General features: G+C 38.6%; 1 protein-coding gene across 1 annotated transcript in view; it reads left to right on the top strand.

Annotated features, from left to right (window-relative positions):
• Positions 1–23,706, top strand: part of ANKRD33B (ankyrin repeat domain 33B) — a 167,799-nt gene that overhangs the window by 85,796 nt on the left and 58,297 nt on the right. Inside the window, exon 2 of the mRNA XM_053713065.1 lies at positions 12,868–12,997. Within this exon, the coding sequence (XP_053569040.1) occupies positions 12,868–12,997 (130 nt within the window). The remainder of the gene's footprint in view (positions 1–12,867; positions 12,998–23,706) is intronic.

Raw genomic sequence — 23,706 nt, 5'->3', positions numbered from 1 at the left:
TTTCAGTTTGAATCTTCTGCTTCTGTTTTTCATTAAACTTTATTTTGGGTGTGGATTATTTTCAGCAGGAATTGGCTGTCTTTATTTTATCCCTCCCTCTCTAGTGACTCTTGTGTGGAAAGATCCACATCTTGGGTAATCATTATCCCATACGTCACTAGCTCATGGACTCTTGCTAATTACATGAAAGAAAACATAATTTATGTAAGAACTTACCTGATAAATTCATTTCTTTCATATTAGCAAGAGTCCATGAGGCCCGCCCTTTTTTGTGGTGGTTATGATTTTTTTGTATAAAGCACAATTATTCCAATTCCTTATTTTATATGCTTTCGCACTTTTTTCTTATCACCCCACTTCTTGGCTATTCGTTAAACTGAATTGTGGGTGTGGTGAGGGGTGTATTTATAGGCATTTTGAGGTTTGGGAAACTTTGCCCCTCCTGGTAGGAATGTATATCCCATACGTCACTAGCTCATGGACTCTTGCTAATATGAAAGAAATGAATTTATCAGGTAAGTTCTTACATAAATTATGTTTTTTTGTTTTAGAGCATACTTATTTTCAGTATAAATACAGACAATAGAAACTGTTATGGGCACCAGATTTGCGACGTGTTTAGTTTATTTACCAGTGACCAAGTGCCCAAGATGCATGAAACAAGTATGATACGGAGGGGCTATGGTACTCTTTCGTGCCTGGTTCGGCTGTTTGAAATAGAGCGCTCTTTGGGGCTTGTACATTTCCTGTTGTGGATTATTGAGTGCCGGACCTTTTTGAGTTTCGTTAGCTTATATATACCTGGGTTATTTAAAAAATGCTTTTCAAATTTATGCACAATTTGCCTTTAAAGGGGTGTGAAACTCAGGATGATTCAGAGGGGATACAATTTTAATAGTTTTTCACAATTTTTAAATACCAATATGCTTTTTCGTGTTTTCATCTACTTAATTGTAAATACATATATACACATATAAATACATAATAGACTTGTGCATGATCGAAAAATTAGTTTCGGTTCGGATTTTTTCGAATTCGGTTCAGATCGATTCGAATTCGGAAAAATTTGAATGAATTCGTTTCGGTTTCGTTTCGGATTCAAATAAATTTGGCTGGATTCGGTTCGATTCGGAAATTCTGAATTTTGGTATGTGTAAGGTGGGATATGCTGTGTATTAGACTAGTATTATGTACTGTATATTAGGTGTAACCCATAGCATAGTGATATAACCTAATATTCTGTACAATACTAGTGTAATCCATGGCCATACGAATCTACCGAATAAATCCGAACTAATTCGGATTTATTCGGTAGATTCGGCACTATTTCAATTCGAAAATTTGAATCGATCCGAATTTCCGAATTTAACGAATTTGGCCGAATTTCCCAATCAATCCGAAACGAATCGCACATATCTAATACATAAATACATTTGTCTGTATACATATATAGACATATATTTATATAAATATATATACATATAAATCTTTATACATATACTTGTATGTATCTCAATGTTAAAGTCCTTTGCCTGCCTTTTATTTTTCTCTAACACCTGAGATCTCATAACTTTGAGCCCTTATTACTTTTTTGTGCAATATTTTTAAATTGTTGTTATAAGTGTAACTGTACTTTGTAATGTTTTTTTCATGTGTTTTGTGAAACTTTTCTGTTTTGCGTAACAGTTGAGCAGAGCTTTGAAGATGCAGTAATCATTCTAGCATAAATTGCGTTTGCGCTCAAAAGAACGCGTTTACTTTCAACTAGTAATACCAGCGGTAAACCTGACGAGCGCAAACACCCACGATAAACCCCTTATCGTTCGCACACAAACATTTGCGCTCCACTCGAAATCTGGCCCATGATGTCATTAAAATAAATACATTTTGGTTCTCATACCATGCATTACAAAGGCAAAATATTACATAAATCTACCAACTTAAATTTTTTTGCATATTTTTATTTTGTTCAGTGTAACTATAATAAAAATAAAGCAACTATATCATTCAAAATCCTTTTTATATTACAAAGGCAAAATATATTTTTTTATCTATTTTTATCAAATGTGTGATTTTCATTGGTGGAAAGAAAATGTGTTTCTTCCACAAAAGATTTTTTTCAAATGCAAATAGGATCTTATCTGATGAAGAGATATTGTTTTGGCCCACATAGTACGCCTTCACTGAACAGTTGGTGACAGTTTCTTGCAAAAGGCATGAAAGACTTCAATTTCAATAAAACAATAAAGTATGCTTTGTTAATTGAATCTATTCTGATTTTATATGTGTTTTATCACAGTTTCAGTTATGCATTTTTAACAATTTTAAGAGGAGGGAAAGATTTGTATTTTTGTTTTATTCATCTAAACTTTAATATAATTTTTATGCAGGCCTTAACCCCTTAGTGACCAGAGCACTTTTACATTTTCTGACCGTTTGGGACCAGGGCTATTTTTACATTTGTGCGGTGTTTGTGTTTAGCTGTAATTTTCCTCTTACTCATTTACTGTACCCACACATATTGTATACTGTTTTTCTTGCCATTAAATGGACTTTCTAAAAAATATCATTATTTTCATCATATCATAAAATTTTCTATAATTTGTTTTATAAAATATGATGAAAAATGGAAAAAAACACTTTTTTAACTTTGACTCCCAAAATCTGTTACACATCTACAGCCACCAAAAAACACCCATGCTAAATAGTTTCTAAAGTTTGTCCTGAGTTTAGAAATACCCAATGTTTACATGTTCTTTGCTTTTTTTTCAAGTTATAGGGCAATAAGTACAAGTAGCACTTTGCTACTTGTAACACTGATATCTGTCAGGAATCCCTGAATAACCCTTCACATGTATATATTTTATTTTAGTAGACAAGTAATGATCTAGGCCCATTTTGGTATATTTCATGCCACCATTTCACTGCCAAATGCAATCAAATAAAAAGAATGGTTCACTTTTTCACAAACTTTATCACAATTTTAGGTTTCTTACTGAAATTATTTACAAACAGCTCATGCAATTATGGCACAAATGGTTGTAAATGCTTCTCTGGGATCCACTTTGTTCAGAAATAGCCGGCATATATGGCTTTGGCATTGCTTTTTGGTAATTAGAAGTCCGCTAAATGCCGTTGTGCACCAAACGTGTATTATGCCCAGCAGTGAAGGGGTTAATTTGGGAGCCTGTAGGGTTAATTTGAGCTTTAGTGTAGTAGACAACCCAAAGTATTGATCTAGACCCATTTTGGTATATTTCATGCCACTATTTCACCGCCAAATGCGATCAAATAAAAAAAATTGTTCACATTTTCACTAACTTTAGGTTTTTCACTGAAATATTTTACAAACAACTTGTGCAATTATGGCACAAATGGTTGTAAATGCTTCTCTTCGATTCCCTTTTTTCAGAAATAGCAGACATATATGGCTTTGGTATTGCTTTTTGATAATTAGAAGGCCGCTAAATTCTGCTGCGCACCACACTTGTATTATGCGCTGCAGTTAAGGGGTTAATTAGGTAGCTTGTAGGGTTAATTTTAGCTTTAGTGTCTCTACACTAAAGCTAAAATTAACCCTACAAGCTACCTAATTAACCCCTTAACTGCAGCGCATAATACAAGTGTGGTGCGCAGCAGAATTTAGCGGCCTTCTAATTACCAAAAAGCAATGCCAAAGCCATATATGGCTGCTATTTCTGAAAAAAAGGGGATTCCAGAGAAGTATTTACAACCATTTGTGCTATAATTGCACAAGTTGTTTGTAAAATATTTCAGTGAGAAACCTAAAGTTAGTGAAAAAGTGAACAATTTTTTCCCTGACCCCCCCTCAAACAGCTCTCTACCCTCCCCCACCTCACAATTGTCACCACCATCTTAAGTACTGGCAGAAAATCTGCCAGTACTAAAATAAAAGGTTTTTTTTTTTTTGGTTTTTTTTATACAGTTATTCTGCAGTGTTGGATCCCCCTTAGCCCCCAACCTCCCTGATCCCCCCCAAAACAGCTCTCTAACCCCCTGTCTACCTAGTTGCCGCCATATTGGGTACAGGCAGCTGTCTGCCAGTACCCAGTTTGTTAAACAAAATATGCAATTTTTTAAATAGATAAATAAAATCCCCAATTTTCTGTAGTGTAGCTACCCCCCTCAATACCCTCCTCCTCTTAGATCCTTGCACGCTCCCGCCCCCCGCACACACTCGGCGCTGACAGGAAATACACCACCGATGGGCCGCCTCCCTGCTGCTGCTCCCACCCACCAACGATCAGCACCATCAATGGCCTCTGCATCAGTGGGTAAAAAATGGTATTGCAGTGCTGCCTCAATATCGAAGGGATCACTGCAATACCCTGAAAGCGTCTGGAAGCGTTCACAATCGCTTCCATCCCTTCAAACCCCAGAGGACGTGTCAGGCACATCCTTGGTCGGACACCCAAATGAGGACATGCCTGACATGTCCTTGGTCGTTAAAGGGATAGAAAGGTCAAAATTGAAATGTGCACAATTGCATTTACATTTTAAATAGAAGCATTTTAGCAATGTACTTCCATTAGCAAAAATGTTTCTGGAAAAAGTTATTACTTTTTTTCAGTAGCATTGAGGGTCTGTTCACCAGTATTGAAACACCACATCTTCTTAGGAGTCAGCAGTGGCTTGTATGATACAAATTAAGTATTCACTGACACAATACACACCACCACCAGCTCTCTGAGCTTGATTATTGGTGCACGGGCCCTCACAGAATATGTATAAATGCCAATCAAGGTTGGATTGGCCTACCAGGACACCAGGAGATTTCCCGGTGGGTTGCAGCAGTTGGGGCTGGCCAGCTACAATTTAAGGGGGTGGTGGTGCTATTGGTGAGGCGATGCAGCTGGATCACCTCTCTTTTCTCCTCCTCTGAGGTGACAAAGTATTTCCTTGTAAGTTTTATTTCCTAGACCATGTACAATTTTATTAGCCCTCCTTTGAATGATTTCTATGGTCCAATCAAGTCACAATGTGAGACAGTGACACACTGTTGTGAATACTTAGTTATACTAAGTTAAAAGTGAAACTTAAAAAAGTACGTCTCTTTCACATTGACTACATAATAGATACAAATCAGAGGTATATAAATCTTATTGAATAAAATTAACAAAAGTAGTTAAAATATAACCTTTATTTGTTTTGTTTTTTTAAATAAAAAGAATCCAAAATAAATGTACCTGGTGCATATTGCGTTAAAATGGCCTCACTGGGTAATTACAATTTGTCAGAGCGTGGGGAAAAAGTCTATTATAGTACAATAATACACAGGGTTATCAGATAGTTAATATTATTGTTGTCTCTATGGGGCCTATCTATCAAGCTCCGGATGGAGCTTGATGCCCCGTGTTTCTGGCGAGCCTGCAGGCTCGCCAGAAACAGCAGTTATGAAGCAGCGGTCACAAAGACCGCTGCTCCATAACCCTGCTCTGATGAGGCGGACAGGAATCACAACAATTCAACCTGATCGAGTACGATCGGGTTGATTGACACCCCCTGCTGGCGGCCCATTGGCCGCGAGTCTGCAGGGGGCGGCATTGCACCAGCAGCTCTTGTGAGCTGCTGGTGCAATGCTGAATACGGAGAGTGTATTGCTCTCCGCATTCAGCGAGGTCTTGCGGACCTGATCCGCACTGTCGGATCAGGTCCGCAAGACCTTTGATAAATAGGGGCCTATGAATTTTAACAACAAATTAACCTTATTAGTAGTCACCAGTGAGTAAAAGTTAAAAACACATAGCTGAGGCTTCTCTTATAATTACAGAGGTAGCACTGTATGTTTGCTGTGTTTTAATACATTTGTTAGTTTCAATAATCTGGGTTATAATAGATACTGTGGAGTGCATTATGGCCAATTTATTTTGCCATATATAACATTAGTAAAATATTATACATACGCCTAACTGTGGCTAAGCCCTTACAATCCTGGAGCTGATTACTGTTAATACTGCGCTAATCACACATACATACACAGGCTGGAGTTTTATGCTACACGCACACCAACAATCAGTAATGGAAGCTTCGACTCCAATTTTAAATTTGCATTACTTCCATTACTGATTACGGATTGTTGGTGTGTGTGTACCATAAAACTCCAGCCTGTATATGTGTGTGATTAGCGCAGTATTAACAGTAATCAGATCCCGAATTGTAGGGGCTTAGCCACAGGCGTATGTATAATATTTTACTGATATTATATATGGGAGAATGAATAGGCAATATGTCATATACATATATAACTTAAGATATGTACTGCAGCAAATGTTCCTATGGTTTTGCAACACCTGTTTCGTTATAGTCTATACCGAATACTGAAATATGTTATGCCACTTAATTGAGCATACAGTTATCAGTAACATCACAGGCGCTCACTGCACATGCATAGAGGTTAAAAGTGCATTGGCAGCATTAAGAGGAATAGACAGGTCAAAATCAAGTCTTCGCTCACGCAATACACACCAGCAGGCATGCTGTTTAAATTCTTATCCTCTAGTCATATGTGCATTTTAACTAGAAGCATGTTTGCTAATGGAAATATACTAAAAATGCTTCTATTCAAAATTGAAATGCAACTTTTTATACTGAAAGAAAAATAATAGAAATATCTAATTGGGTCCTGTAGTATTTTCTCTTAAAACTGTATACACCTGAGCACATACTTACAACAATTATTTTGCCACCAAGGTCTTAAGCCATATGATCTCAATTTTATGAGCTAAAAAGTCTTTGATTTTAACAACTGCAAAGTATCCATAGACGTGTGGCATAAAAATAAGGTGCTTAAAGGGACAGTCTACACTAAAATTGTTATTGTTTAATAAGATAGATAACATCTTTACTACCCATTCCCCAGCTTTGCACAAGCAACATTGATATATTAATATAATTTATAACATTTAAACCTCTATATTTCTGCCTGTTTCTAAGCCACTACAGACAGCCTCTTATTACATGCTTTTTTGTTTGCTTTTCACAACAGAAGACTGCTAGTTCATGTGGGCTATATAGATAACATTGTGTTCACGCCCGAGGAGTTATTTAAGATTTTGCACAACACAGTACTAAATGCAAGTCAATAGATAATAAATAAAAAGTTATGTGATTAGGGGGCTGTCAGAAGATGCTTAGATGGAAGGTAATCACAGAGGTAAAAAGTATATTAATTTAACAGTGTTGGTTATGCAAAACTGGGGAATGGATAATAAAGGGATTATTTATCTTTTAAACAATAAAAATTCTATTGTAGACTGCCCCTTTAACTAAAATATAGAAAACTGATTTAAAAAAATCAGAACATTTCTATTTAAAAAATACTTAACTTAAAACTAACTTATATATAAGGATAAAGAAGGGACACCAGCGCTAAAACTATAACACAAATATGTAAATAGAAACTGATGTGTTTGAACAGAATTAAAATTCTATACTAATGTTATTGAGACTGTCTCAGACCAGTGTATGATACATAAGTATAAGAAGGTAACTTTTCTATATAATATATATGTGTGCTGCCTGCGAGTTGATACAGTGTACCCTTATCACTGTTGTAAATGAATGTAGAAAGAGGCTATCAAAACAAATATCAGGGCGCACAGCGATACAATGTGATAACTGTAGTGATGACTTAGTTCTTTTTTGTGTGAACAAATTAGTATATACCAAAGGTTCAATGCAGTTCTATTAACCAATGGTCATTTGTTTGTTTTTAACAATTCTTTGTTTAAGGTGAGTATAATGCGCTTACCAGAGGGTACCTCAATCATATGAGGTAAGTTGTCAGCTATTGTATAAGTAAAGATGATTCCTTGGCTCTTTATGTAGTTGTATCCTGGAAATTTCGTGTAGTTTTTCTTTTTCAATAATGGAAATCCTGGACTCTCTTGCTTTCTTTCTTATCTTTCAAAGAAAAAGGGGGGTACTAATGGCACTGCTTAAATTTACAACTTAGGGTAGCCTATTTGTCTCTGGATCTGGTAATAAGATATAGGTATCAGTCCAGATATATTTTGTTACAAAAAGATGGCTGAGGTGCTGTGTACTTGTTTTGTGAAACGAAAATTATCAATCTTAGGATTGATGGATTGTACACCTATATAGCACTCATTCCCTAATTGATAGTGGCAAAAATTGGACAAGATCTGTGTCTCCTGGGAGGAGAGTGTGCGTGGGGATGTTATTAAAATATAACCTTTATTGGTAATTTTTAAAATACAAGGCAACAAACACAATTGACATACATACTTTATTAAAAACACAGGTTTGGGTCTTTGAAAGTTTTATCCGTTATTCACGGAATACCTTATGTGGTTATGGTGTATATTAGAAATCACTTGAGTTTCAAGTCTCAGTAATTGTATAATATATTAATATACTTAGAGCTTACATCCAGTGGAGCTGTTTGGTTATGATATTTACTATAATATTATATATGTGGTCTGTGACTCACCATTGAATTCAAATTATAATATTAGAGGTATTAACGTAAATATCCCATAGTATCACCAAAGTTTGTTATTAATGCTTATAGTATTGCATAGAATATGTGTCTTAGTGAGACAATAACAGATTTCCTTGTAGTTGTATTCTTTGTGTTATATATAGGTACATATATCTTAGTATAATATTATTGGAAATACATGCAGGATGCTGTTTTAAATAGCCTCCTAGCTATATAGAGACAAAGAGTACTGTCTGTATGGAGTACAGTAACACTGGTCAGTGAGTTAACACATTAACCCCTGTAAGGTCTTTTATTCGTATATTTATCAATACTTATGTATACAGGAGCATTATGCTTGTACCGCTGTGCAGAGATTGGTTATGTTGCTAAAATTCCATTGAATTTTTAAAGTTGATAATATGTACTATACTTGTTGTAATAGCAACAAATTTAAGTAACATTGTAACTCTGTTGGATTGTTAATGTGTTTATTTACATGGGGAATGTTACTCCCATTATATATATAAAGGCATTGCTTGGCGGGCTTGGATCTTTAATAATATTGATAACACGCTTTCAATATAAGTTTACAAGAGAGAATTTTATAATGATATTCTCACCATTTGTTATTCTAATAATTAATGTTGAAATCTTACAATGTAGGAGTTATGGCAATCATATGAGTATGTTGTAGTGCTACAATAAAGTAGCTGCTCTTAGTGACTTCGCTACGCTCTTAGTTTATATCAAATATTGCTTAGTAATAGTAACTAGTTGAATCGTATTGTCCACTTAGGCATAGAAGGTCGTTAGCGGCATTGTGACGAGAATTCACTGAGTACTTGCGGTATTATCTGTATAGTTAAATCTCTATATTAATAACCGCTTGCTGAATCCACGCTATAGATACTGGTTAGATTTAAAATAATTCACTGAGTATTTGCGATATTATATCAATGTTTGATGCATCACATCAATAACCGCCTACAATATCTGCACTCCTTGCGATAATATATCTGTATTAGATGTGCCACCTTACTAATCGCTTACTAAATCCAAGGCTGTAAATGCCGGTTAGGCTTAAGGTGCTTCACTAAGTATTTGCGGTGTTATATGTGTATTCAAAGCTCCATATTAGTAACCGCTCGCTGATTCTAAGCTTCTAATGTCGGTTAGACTTAATATATTACTACTGAGTTAATCTCATTTTCGAGTAAGTTTACTTAATATTGTGCACAACCACAATAGTTATATATAATAAAGACCTCTGTTCCTGCTTATTAAAAAATGCTGACTGGCATTCTACAAACAATTCCCTAACATGTTTCGCCACTAACGTGGCTTTTTCAAAGGGTACGGCGCGGCCATATAGGTGTCTATTTATTGGCTAGCACTGCTACTCCTATTTAATAACATCCCCACGCACACTCTCCTCCCAGGAGACACAGATCTTGTCCAATTTTTGCCACTATCAATTAGGGAATGAGTGCTATATAGGTGTACAATCCATCAATCCTAGGATTGATAATTTTCGTTTCACAAAACAAGTACACAGCACCTCAGCCACCTTTTTGTAACAAAATATATCTGGACTGATACCTATATCTTATTACCAGATCCAGAGACAAATAGGCTACCCTAAGTTGTAAATTTAAGCAGTGCCATTAGTACCCCCCTTTTTCTTTGTCACATAAGTACATAGCATGATGGACAGAGCCAAGAAGAACTATATCTAAGTAAACCTCCCTTTAAGCTGGACCCACCACAACAGGTAAAAGGACTACTGCCCTATATATATGGAAAAAAACAGAAAAGCATAATTGAACCCCCAATGGGTAGTGGACTCTCAGACTCACTGATCAGTCTATATGATCAGAATAACACTTGATAAAGGAATGTGTCCAGGAGGGACTCCCCACCCCCTTTTTTTGGGGGGCGGGGGGGGCCTCAGCAATATAGGTATAGAGAATAAACCCTCATCAAATTCTAAAAAACATTGCCAGCCAGTATGTGCATTAAGGCCTCTGGGGCTCAGCGTTCCCAGTTCATAAATCCACCTGGATTCTTTCTGCAGCAAGAGCTTCACTCTGTCACCACCTCTTCTCAGACGTGGCACATGATCAATTATTCTGAATCTAAGTTCATTCACAGAGTGTCCTGCTTCCAGAAAGTGGCATGCAACGGGCGGTTCGGATGTACTTTTGTTGATATATATATATATATATATATATATATATATATATATATATATATACAAATACATATTTAGAGATGTATATGTATGTATCTCTATGTTAAAACCCTTTGCCTGCCTTTTTTCTAACACCTAAGATCTCATATCTTTAAATCCTTATATCTTTTTTTTTGTGCAATATTTTTTTTAAAACGTTTTATTAGCTGGTGTTATTATGAGTGTAATTGTACTTTGTAATGTATTTTTTATGTGTTTTGTGACACTTCTTTGTTTGGAAATAGTTAAACAGGGCTCCGAGGACACGATAACCCAACAAGCGTTTACTTTCAAGTTTCAACTTGTAATACGAGCGATAAACCCAAAGAGTGCAATCAACTGTGATTAACCCCATATCGCTTGTGCACAAATGTTAGTGCTCCACTCATAATATGGCCCTATATATACATATTTTAATAGCCCCCTTTGAGTGCAGCTGTTTGATGTTCCATTACAGTGATCGCAGAACCATCATCAAGGATATTAAAACTCCCAGTTGTAAGGGAGACCTCACTCCTTCATAAAAAAGGATTACACACACCCTTATTTCTCAGTCTGTGGTACATGAACCCCTTAAGGGAACCTGGAGCATTGGGAAAGGGTACTTCAGCATTTGCCCTCATTATGCAGCTTTGTTTTGTTTTTGCTCTTGGCAATAAAAGGGTTAAGTTAAAAAAGACAAATTTCCTCTAGGTAAATACCCTGTGGTGTAGTACCTGGCCTGTATTTGCTATAAATTACTTGGAAACCTAGACATATGAGGTATTCCTACAATCAGGACAACATTATAAATCTATTTGGAATTATTGTTCTTTAACTAGTTTTGTAGGAATGATTATAAAGTCAACTGCATAAAAAGTTTTTTTTATTTCCTCCCATGTTTCAGTATTAAATTCCTATGTATTGTTATTTTATGTACCCATATATGGTATCACAAGAAAGACATGTTTGTTAAAAAAAAAAAAAAGTATATAATATGTATGGGTGCACAGAAATGGCGTTGTCATTTAAACTAAAGGTCAATTTGGATGAATTAGTGCCCGTTTTTTAATAAACCTATTAAAAACAAGGGCACTTTAATTTATCAAAATTTACATATCACTCCTTTTCTTCAAAAACTTACCTTTTAATCCTGTCAGCCACTCCAGCAATTCCCCCGGCCGTCAGAAGCCTCTTCTTATGTCAGAAATGACGAATCTGGCTTCCTCCAATCACGGCTTTCCCCCCGGGGATCATAACCTGATGCAATGCCATGATTGAAGGAAGCCAGATTTGTCATTTTGAACCCGCGAAGAGGGCTTGCGACGGGCAGAGGAAGAGCTGCAACAGCTGACAGGATTAAAAGATAAGTTTTTGAAGAAAAGGATTGATGAATTAAAGTGCCCTTGTTTTTAATAGGTTTATTAAACACCGGGCACTCATTCATCCAAATCGACCTTCACTTTAAGCATGGAAGCTGTGAAAACTTTTTTCCTTAAGAAGTTAAAAATGAGCCATGGACACCCAAGATAACTTTTTAGAAGTTAAATATGCTCTTGTGTATTGTGCCACCCCTGTCCCGGACTTTTTATCACCTTAAAGGGACATTAAACACTTTGAGATGGTAATATAAAATGATAAATTGTATATATAAAACAACTCTGCAATATACTTTCATTATTTATTTTGTCCTCTTTGCCTGTAATTCCATTCTGAAAATATGAGCTTTTCAGTTCCTGTTAGAAATGGAAGTGCAGAACACTGTTAAATCCAGCACAGCCATTGGCTGCACACTCTAGTGACCTATTTATAACTGACCCTAATTGGCCACAGCAGAGAAGGAAACACAAGTTACAACATGGCAGCTCCCAGTGTTTTATAGATACTAAAACTTTACACTTATTTTGTCACTTTTTAAACAACTAATGAAACTTTAAAAAATACATCTACATGTTAGTCATGGACTCATCTTTTCTTTGAATGCATCATTCTATCTAGCATGTATTTAGTGTTTAATGTCCCTTTAATATTTAACATTTAATATATTTATCTATATTTCTCTCTTTTAACAACTCAACAACTCAAATAAAGCATTTGCTTATCCTTTGGTTTTAACTGCATATTTAAAGCACATAAAACAATTATTCTTTGTGAAATGTTGATCTTAAGACAATATTTATCTGCATTACAGACTGGACTACTCATTGCATGCTATCAAGGATATGTGGATATCGTAATAGCCTTATCCCAGTGCCCACATATTGATGTGAACTGGCAGGACAATGAGGGTAATACAGCTCTAATCACCGCTGCACAAGCAGGTATTTTATTATTATTATTACTATTTTTGTTTTGTCATCATTATTTTTGTTGTTACACTATTATTCTAAACTAAATTAATAAATACATCTCTAACGTATCTGCATTTTATTACTAGTTTATTATTTATTAACCTTATTTAAAAAAGTGTTACTGATCTCTATATTCAGAATTTTCCATTCATATAAGTGCAAGTTGCCATACTGCTAATTACAATATAACCTCACATGTTTAGAAACTATACAATTAAATGTAAGGATCATATATGTGAAAATAATCACCTATTGGCTGTATATTATGTAAACTAACCACAGTTTCTACATATTTATTGAAATTCTATATACATGAGCAAACCTCCCAACATCTACCTAATGTTACCTGGGTCTAGGAGGCATTGGGCTACTTACCAGCAACAAGTGGCTGCAGGTCAGAACAGGTCATAGGTGGGGGTTATGGTTGGCTGTGGTCAGAGAAGGAAATTGTGGTAGTGTGGTTAGTGGTAGTCCACATTTTTTTGTGACATTTAGATTGAAGAGCACAGCAATAAGTAAAGAGCTCTCAGCCAGTGACCATCTTGTTTAATGCAGGACATAATGGGAGTTCTGAATAAGTGTTTTTAAACTATGCTTTCAAATAAACAAATCATGTTCAGGAAGAACAATTTTTTTTTTGGAAATACAATTTTTTGTTTAGAATACACATTTTTAATTACAAATACAATTCTATTTTTTTTTTATACAATCTTCATTTTTGGAATTACACTTTTGTTTTTTGGAAATACAATACAGTATAAAGAATCACACACACTTGCCTTTTTGACAGCAATCTTTTTTCCTTATAATCAGAGTAGAAGAGATACAGATTTAATTAGCTAGATTACATTGGGGGAGCCTTGATTGGAACATGTGTGCATCAAGGGCGGTGGAGGGGGAAATTGCGCCCCTGAAGCACCATATATGTAGAAAACACAACGTAGAGGCTGCTCCAGCATTAAACCTTGCACAGGAGAATAGAAATGTTGAACAGTTTATTGAGGGGGGGGGGGGGGGGTGTTGTTCCGTGAGTAGATATTTGTTGGGAGGGAAATAGTGGCCCTGCCCCCCATCTTCCTCCTAGCCCTGCTGGATTTGTAAGTACATCTCAGCATTGTACGATCTGCATTCTGCACCAGTTTTCAAGTGCAGTTTTCAAACTGAAAATCTTTGTCTAAAAAGGCAAAGCATAGAAAATGATAATGTTCCCTGTGAATTGGAACATGAAGGTAAGCATCCTTTAACCTCTTAATGACCATGATGTACCCTGTATGTCACTGGTTGTTAAGAGATTGTCTCTGTAAAACAGCGCTATTAGACCCTCCCTTATTCCTGTAGGCTTGCTAAACAGTGCTATTGATGTAACCCCAACAGAAAGACCTTGTTGAACAAAAGGTAGAATAGTCAGAATAGTTTCCATTTTGAAAGTAGGAATTCTGAGAAACTTTTTCAGAGCTTTTAGATATAAAACTGGTCTTAAATTTCCTTCTTTGGCACAATGAAGAGATTTGAGTAAAATCCCATCCCCTGTTCCAACAGAGGAACATGTACAATCACTCCAATAGATTTCTAGCTTTGAAACTGACTGAAAAAAGGCCTGAGCCTTCACTAAATTCTTTGGAACATTTGACAGAATAAAGCTTCCTCTGGGAGACCTTGTTCTGAAACATATTTGGTAACCTTGAGAGACTATATTTAGAACAGATCCTGAGCAGACTGAAACCAGGTCTCCTTAAAAAGGCGCAACTTGCCCCTACAAGAGCTTCTTAATCGGGGTGCCACATCTTCATGCAGACTTGGATGAAGGAATAGATTTTTGGACCACTTAAACTTGTTTTAGTTTGAATAGGTGTTTATACTCTTTATTAAGTTTCTATTTAATTCTGTTAACATATTTTTTCATATGTATATTTAATGGTCTCTTGTATTGGTAACTTAAACTCGTTATGTTTCTCCATCTAGATTGACTCATATTACCATGAAATACAAAATATTTGATTCATAAGTTGTTTATTAATTCATACTTTATTCTCTTACAACGATTGCTTAATTTGATGCTTTGATCCTTGCTATTGTATATATCTGTAATCTTTTATTTTTTAACAACATGAGAAAGATTTTTTCCTTGAAACCAAATATCAATTGTATGAAAGTTTTTTACATTTGTACCTTGTATATATATCCCCTGTCTGAGTATTACCTTACATAGGCCTAGATTTAGAGTTTGGCGGTAGCCGTGAAAACCAGCTTTAGAGGCTCCTAACGCTGGTTTTAGGCTACCTCCGGTATTTGGAGTCACTCAAAAAAGGGTCTAACGCTCACTTTTCAGCCGCGACTTTTCCATACCGCAGATCCCCTTACGTAAATTGCGTATCCTATCTTTTCAATGGGATTTTTCTAACTCCGGTATTTAGAGTCGTGTCTGAAGTGAGCGTTAGAAATCTAACGACAAAACTCCAGCAGCAGAAAAAAGTCAGTAGTTAAGAGCTTTCTGGGCTAACGCCGGTTCATAAAGCTCTTAACTACTGCACTATAAAGTACACTAACACCCATAAACTACCTATGTACCCCTAAACCGAGGTCCCCCCACATCGCCGCAACTCGATTAAATTTTTTAACCCCTAATCTGCCGACCGCCACCTACGTTATCCTTATGTACCCCTAATCTGCTGCCCCTAACACCGCCGACCCCTATATTATATTTATTAACCCATAATCTGCCCCCCACAATGTCGCCGCCAGCTACCTACACTTATTAACCCCTAATCTGCCGTCCGCACGCCGCTGCCAGCTACATTATCCCTATGTACCCCTAATCTGCTGCCCTAACATCGCCTACCCCTATATTATATTTATTAACCCCTAACCTGCCCCCCACAACGTCGCCGCCACCTACCTACAATAATTAACCCCTAATCTGCCGACCGCAAAGAGCCGCCAGCTACATTATAGCTATGTACCCCTAATCTGCTGCCCCTAACACCGCCGACCCCTATATTATATTTATTAACCCCTAACCTGCCCTCCCTAACATCGCCGACACCTAACTTCAATTATTAACCCCTAATCTGCCGACCGAATCTCGCCGCTATTCTAATAAATGTATTAACCCCTAAAGCTAAGTCTAACCCTAACACTAACACCCCCCTAAGTTAAATATAATTTTAATCTAACGAAATTAATTAACTCTTATTAAATAAATTATTCCTATTTAAAGCTAAATACTTACCTGTAAAATAAATCCTAATATAGCTACAACATAAATTATAATTATATTATAGCTATTTTAGGATTAATATTTATTTTACAGGTAACTTTGTAATTATTTTAACCAGGTACAATAGCTATTAAATAGTTAAGAACTATTTAATAGTTACCTAGTTAAAATAATAACAAAATTACCTCTAAAATAAATCCTAACCTAAGTTACAATTAAACCTAACTCTACACTAACAATAAATTAATTAAATAAAATATCTACAATTACCTACAATTAAACCTAACACTACACTATCAATAAATAAATTAAATACAATACCTACAAATAACTACAATGAAATAAACTAACTAAAGTACAAAAAATAAAAAAGAACTAAGTTACAAAAAATAAAAAAATATAAGAAAAATATTACAACAATTTTAAACTAATTACACCTACTCTAAGCCCCCTAATAAAATAACAAAGCCCCCCAAAATAAAAAAATGCCCTACCCTATTCTAAATTACTAAAGTTCAAAGCTCTTTTACCTTACCAGCCCTGAACAGGGCCCTTTGCGGGGCATGCCCCAAGAAGTTCAGCTCTTTTGCCTGTAAAAAAAAACATACAATACCCCCCCCCCAACATTACAACCCACCACCCACATACCCCTAATCTAACCCAAACCCCCCTTAAATAAACCTAACACTAAGCCCCTGAAGATCATCCTACCTTGTCTTCACCTCACCGGGTATCACACCGATCCGTCCTGGCTCCGATATCTTCATCCAACCCAAGCGGGGGCTAGACATCCACTGAAGAAGTCCAGAAGAGGGTCCAAAGTCTTCATCCTATCCGGGAAGAAGAGTAGATCCGGACCGGCAACCATCTTCTTCCAAGCGGCATCTTCTATCTTCATCCGATGAGGACCGGCTCCATCCTGAAGACCTCCACCGCGGACCCATCTTCATCCGGCGACGTCCAACTGAAGAATGACGGTTCCTTTAAGGGACGTCATCCAAGATGGCGTCCCTTGAATTCCGATTGGCTGATAGGATTCTATCAGCCAATCGGAATTAAGGTAGGAATATTCTGATTGGCTGATGGAATCAGCCAATCAGAATCAAGATCAATCCGATTGGCTGATCCAATCAGCCAATCAGATTGAGCTCGCATTCTATTGGCTGATCGGAACAGCCAATAGAATGCGAGCTCAATCTGATTGGCTGATTGGATCAGCCAATCGGATTGAACTTGATTTTGATTGGCTGATTCCATCAGCCAATCAGAATATTCCTACCTTAATTCCGATTGGCTGATAGAATCCTATCAGCCAATCGGAATTCGAGGGACGCCATCTTGGATGACGTCCCTTAAAGGAACCGTCATTCTTCAGTTGGACGTCGCCGGATGAAGATGGGTCCGCGGTGGAGGTCTTCAGGATGCTGCCGGTCCTCATCGGATGAAGATAGAAGATGCCGCTTGGAAGATGATGGTTGCCGGTCCGAATCTACTCTTCTTCCCGGATAGGATGAAGACTTTGGAGCCTCTTCTGGACCTCTTCAGCCGCCGGAAGATGGATGTCTAGCCCCCGCTTGGGTTGGATGAAGATTTTGGAGCCAGGACGGATCGGTGAACCTGGTATGGTGAAGACAAGGTAGGATGATCTTCAGGGGCTTAGTGTTAGGTTTATTTATGGGGGGTTTGGGTTAGATTAGGGGTATGTGGGTGGTGGGTTGTAATGTTGGGGGGGGGGGGTATTGCATGTTTTTTTTACAGGCAAAAGAGCTGAACTTCTTGGGGCATGCCCCGCAAAGGGCCCTGTTCAGGGCTGGTAAGGTAAAAGAGCTTTGAACTTTAGTAATTTAGAATAGGGTAGGGCATTTTTTATTTTGGGGGGCTTTGTTATTTTATTAGGGGGCTTAGAGTAGGTGTAATTAGTTTAAAATTGTTGTAAGATTTTTCTTATGTTTGTAAATATTTTTTTATTTTTTGTAACTTAGTTCTTTTTTATTTTTTGTACTTTAGTTAGTTTATTTCATTGTAGTTATTTGTAGATATTGTATTTAATTAATGTATTGATAGTGTAGTGTTAGGTTTAATTGTAGGTAATTGTAGATATTTTATTTAATTAATTTAATGATAGTGTAGTGTTAGGTTTAATTGTAACTTAGGTTAGGATTTATTTTACAGGTAATTTTGTTATTATTTTAACTAGGTAACTATTAAATAGTTATTAACTATTTAATAGCTATTGTACCTGGTTAAAATAATTACAAAGTTACCTGTAAAATAAATATTAATCCTAAAATAGCTATAATATAATTATAATTTATAGTGTAGCTATATTAGGATTTATTTTACAGGTAAGTATTTAGCTTTAAATAGGAATAATTTATTTAATAAGAGATAATTAATTTCGTTAGATGTAAATTATATTTAACTTAGGGGGGTGTTAGTGTTAGGGTTAGACTTTAGCTTTAGGGGTTAATACATTCATTAGAATAGCGGTGAGCTCCAGTCGGCAGATTAGGGGTTAATAATTGAAGTTAGGTGTCGGCGATGTTAGGGAGGGCAGATTAGGGGTTAATACTATTTATTATAGGGTTAGTGAGGCGGATTAGGGGTTAATAACTTTATTATAGTAGCGCTCAGGTCCGGTCGGCAGATTAGGGGTTAATAAGTGTAGGCAGGTGGAGGCGACGTTGTGGGGGGCAGATTAGGGGTTAATAAATATAATATAGGGGTCGGCGATGTTAGGGCAGCAGATTAGGGGTACATAGGGATAATGTAAGTAGCGGCGGTTTACAGAGCGGCAGATTAGGGGTTAATAATAATATGCAGGGGTCAGCTATAGCGGGGGCGGCAGATTAGGGGTTAATAAGTGTAAGGTTAGGGGTGTTTAGACTCGGGGTACATGTTAGAGTGTTAGGTGCAGACGTAGGAAGTGTTTCCGCATAGCAAACAATGGGGCTGCGTTAGGAGCTGAACGCGGCTTTTTTGCAGGTGTTAGGTTTTTTTCAGCTCAAAGAGCCCCATTGTTTCCTATGGGGGAATCGTGCACAAGCACGTTTTTGAGATTGGCCGCGTCTGTAAGCAACTCTGGTATCGAGAGTTGAAGCTGCGTTAAATATGCTCTACGCTCCTTTTTTGGAGCCTAACGCAGCCTTTATGTGGACTCTCAATACCAGAGTTATTTTTATGGTGCGGCCAGAAAAAAGCCGGCGTTAGCTTTTCGGGTCCTTACCGACAAAACTCTAAATCTAGCCGATAGTACTTTATCTATGGAACCTATTGGCTCATTAATGTTTACGCAGGAAGGGGTTAAATGTGGAAGGTTTAAATTTTCATAGGGGATTCAGCTGCTTATCCCTGATGAAGTGCTTGTTCTAAGCAGGAAATGCGTCGGAGGCAGCTCCTCTGTGCTGAGGTTGTGTATTAACGTTAGTGTGTGCTTTGGAATTTTCCCTTTTAACCATGTTCTAAATAAATTTATTGGATTTTAACTACTCTCTAATAGTACAGCCTGCAATTTCTTCGCTCTCTTGAACTGTACCTTCTGCTTAACCCTTCTCTGCGTAACTGACTACTCTTTTGATTAACCCTTTGGCACTCTGAAAGATTGGACTGACTACCTGCTGCTTAACCCTGCTCTGCCTAACTGACTACTCTTGTGCTTAACCCTTTGTACGCTGGAAGATTGTATAATATACTTGTTGCTGTACCTGCTATGCCTAGTTATTTAACCCCCTGGTGCCCTGAATTATTGGTTCAGCTTTCTGCTGCTGTCTCCTGTGGGGCTTACTCCTCGCCTGGCACCTTATTTCTCAGAGCTCACTGCCACCTATTTGCTGCTTTATATTTTGATTTTATTTTGATTTTATTTTGATTTTTCTTTATCTTTCCACCTGACGCCGGGATAAGAAGACTACTGGCCAGGATTGGTCTGATAAAGAAATATCTCACAAACGTTACATACATAGGTCACAACACTGAAAAATATATACATATGCATTCATTGTCATAAATTAATTATATATGTATCTTTAGTAAATGCTACCTGAGAATAGCTACTTGAGACAGGCCTGGGAACTTGGCACCCCATATACACTGTTTTGAACACACACCTTGTAAAATGCACAGCAAATACCACTTTCATAAACTTTGTATTTATCTCAAAGCCTATAACACAACATGCACTCACAAACTATCTATACCTTTTTATTATTATTATTATTATTATGTTATTTGTAGAGCGCCAACAGATTCCAATGCGCTATAAACATGATATGCAAGCAAGCATTTATAGGAGACACATGGGTAGAGGGGCCTGCCAAGAGCTGCACTGTTCTAAATCAGCTCTCATGAAGGTAATCTACAAAACGGCTTGGCTTGTAGGCTTACATGCTAAGGGGTTCAAGGGGATGACAAAGGGAAGAGAAGAACTAAGGTAAGAGAAGGCTAGATTATATTGTAAAACAGAATGAGAAGCAGTCTGCCAGGAACGAACAGCAGCATCAATAGCTTGTTCTATGGCCCGGTTACCACCTGGTAGTAGCTTCTTTCTGCCCAATTGTGCTTTTCACAGAGGAAAAGTTTCCTGTAGTATATCAGTCTGATCCCGCCGACATGGTCAGTCCAGCCCCGAAATACCAGGCAATTCTCCTCTGAACAAGGAACATGACAACCCCAGACGATCGTTTCGGCCTCCTTTGGGCCTCGTCAGTGAGGTGCAGCCATATCCCTCTAAGCACATTGGGCAAGGAGTCCACGTCTGGTTTCCCCCATCACCCTTAGGGAGACTATCCCCAGGGTCATATTTACATATGCAAAACAGAATGAGAAGCAGTCTGCCAGGAACGAACAGCAGCATCAATAGCTTGTTCTATGGCCCGGTTACCACCTGGTAGTAGCTTCTTTCTGCCCAATTGTGCTTTTCACAGAGGAAAAGTTTCCTGTAGTATATCAGTCTGATCCCGCCGACATGGTCAGTCCAGCCCCGAAATACCAGGCAATTCTCCTCTGAACAAGGAACATGACAACCCCAGACGATCGTTTCGGCCTCCTTTGGGCCTCGTCAGTGAGGTGCAGCCATATCCCTCTAAGCACATTGGGCAAGGAGTCCACGTCTGGTTTCCCCCATCACCCTTAGGGAGACTATCCCCAGGGTCATATTTACATATGCAAAACAGAATGAGAAGCAGTCTGCCAGGAACGAACAGCAGCATCAATAGCTTGTTCTATGGCCCGGTTACCACCTGGTAGTAGCTTCTTTCTGCCCAATTGTGCTTTTCACAGAGGAAAAGTTTCCTGTAGTATATCAGTCTGATCCCGCCGACATGGTCAGTCCAGCCCCGAAATACCAGGCAATTCTCCTCTGAACAAGGAACATGACAACCCCAGACGATCGTTTCGGCCTCCTTTGGGCCTCGTCAGTGAGGTGCAGCCATATCCCTCTAAGCACATTGGGCAAGGAGTCCACGTCTGGTTTCCCCCATCACCCTTAGGGAGACTATCCCCAGGGTCATATTTACATATGCAAAACAGAATGAGAAGCAGTCTGCCAGGAACGAACAGCAGCATCAATAGCTTGTTCTATGGCCCGGTTACCACCTGGTAGTAGCTTCTTTCTGCCCAATTGTGCTTTTCACAGAGGAAAAGTTTCCTGTAGTATATCAGTCTGATCCCGCCGACATGGTCAGTCCAGCCCCGAAATACCAGGCAATTCTCCTCTGAACAAGGAACATGACAACCCCAGACGATCGTTTCGGCCTCCTTTGGGCCTCGTCAGTGAGGTGCAGCCATATCCCTCTAAGCACATTGGGCAAGGAGTCCACGTCTGTTCGTTCCTGGTAGAGCGCTTCTCTCTTTGTATGCAAATTATTATGACCCTGGGGAAGTCTCCCTATGGGTGATGGGGGAAACCAGACGTGGACTCTTTGCCCAGTGTGCTTAGAGGAATGTGGCTGCACCTCACTGATGAGGCCCATAGGAGGCCGAAACGATCGTCTGGGGTTGTCATGTTCCTTGTTCAGAGGAGAATTGCCTGGTATTTCGGGGCTGGACTGACCTTACTTGGCGGGATCAGACTGATATACTTCAGGAAAGTTTTCTTCTGTGAAAAGCACACTGGTCTAAAAGAGGCTGCTTCCGGGTGGTAAATCGCCATAGAACAAGCCACTGAGCTGTTGTTCGTTCCTGGTAGAGCGCTTCTCTCTTTGTATGCAAATTATTATGACCCTGGGGAAGTCTCCCTATGGGTGATGGGGGAAACCAGACGTGGACTCCTTGCCCAGTGTGCTTAGAGGAATGTGGCTGCACCTCACTGACGAGGCCCATAGGAGGCCGAAACGATCGTCTGGGGTTGTCATGTTCCTTGTTCAGAGGAGAATTGCCTGGTATTTCGGGGCTGGACTGACCTTACTTGGCGGGATCAGACTGATATACTTCAGGAAAGTTTTCTTCTGTGAAAAGCACACTGGTCTAAAAGAGGCTGCTTCCGGGTGGTAAATCGCCATAGAACAAGCCACTGAGCTGTTGTTCGTTCCTGGTAGAGCGCTTCTCTCTTTGTATGCAAATTATTATGACCCTGGGGAAGTCTCCCTATGGGTGATGGGGGAAACCAGACGTGGACTCCTTGCCCAGTGTGCTTAGAGGAATGTGGCTGCACCTCACTGACGAGGCCCATAGGAGGCCGAAACGATCGTCTGGGGTTGTCATGTTCCTTGTTCAGAGGAGAATTGCCTGGTATTTCGGGGCTGGACTGACCTTACTTGGCGGGATCAGACTGATATACTTCAGGAAAGTTTTCTTCTGTGAAAAGCACACTGGTCTAAAAGAGGCTGCTTCCGGGTGGTAAATCGCCATAGAACAAGCCACTGAGCTGTTGTTCGTTCCTGGTAGAGCGCTTCTCTCTTTGTATGCAAATTATTATGACCCTGGGGAAGTCTCCCTATGGATGATGGGGGAAACCAGACGTGGACTCCTTGCCCAGTGTGCTTAGAGGAATGTGGCTGCACCTCACTGACGAGGCCCATAGGAGGCCGAAACGATCGTCTGGGGTTGTCATGTTCCTTGTTCAGAGGAGAATTGCCTGGTATTTCGGGGCTGGACTGACCTTACTTGGCGGGATCAGACTGATATACTTCAGGAAAGTTTTCTTCTGTGAAAAGCACACTGGTCTAAAAGAGGCTGCTTCCGGGTGGTAAATCGCCATAGAACAAGCCACTGAGCTGTTGTTCGTTCCTGGTAGAGCGCTTCTCTCTTTGTATGCAAATTATTATGACCCTGGGGAAGTCTCCCTATGGGTGATGGGGGAAACCAGACGTGGACTCCTTGCCCAGTGTGCTTAGAGGAATGTGGCTGCACCTCACTGACGAGGCCCATAGGAGGCCGAAACGATCGTCTGGGGTTGTCATGTTCCTTGTTCAGAGGAGAATTGCCTGGTATTTCGGGGCTGGACTGACCTTACTTGGCGGGATCA

The sequence above is a fragment of the Bombina bombina genome, chromosome 5, assembly GCF_027579735.1.
Source record: "Bombina bombina isolate aBomBom1 chromosome 5, aBomBom1.pri, whole genome shotgun sequence".
NCBI classification, from domain to species: domain Eukaryota; kingdom Metazoa; phylum Chordata; class Amphibia; order Anura; family Bombinatoridae; genus Bombina; species Bombina bombina.
The sequence above is the reverse complement of the archived record's forward strand: the minus strand, read 5'-3'. Positions and strand labels throughout refer to the sequence as shown.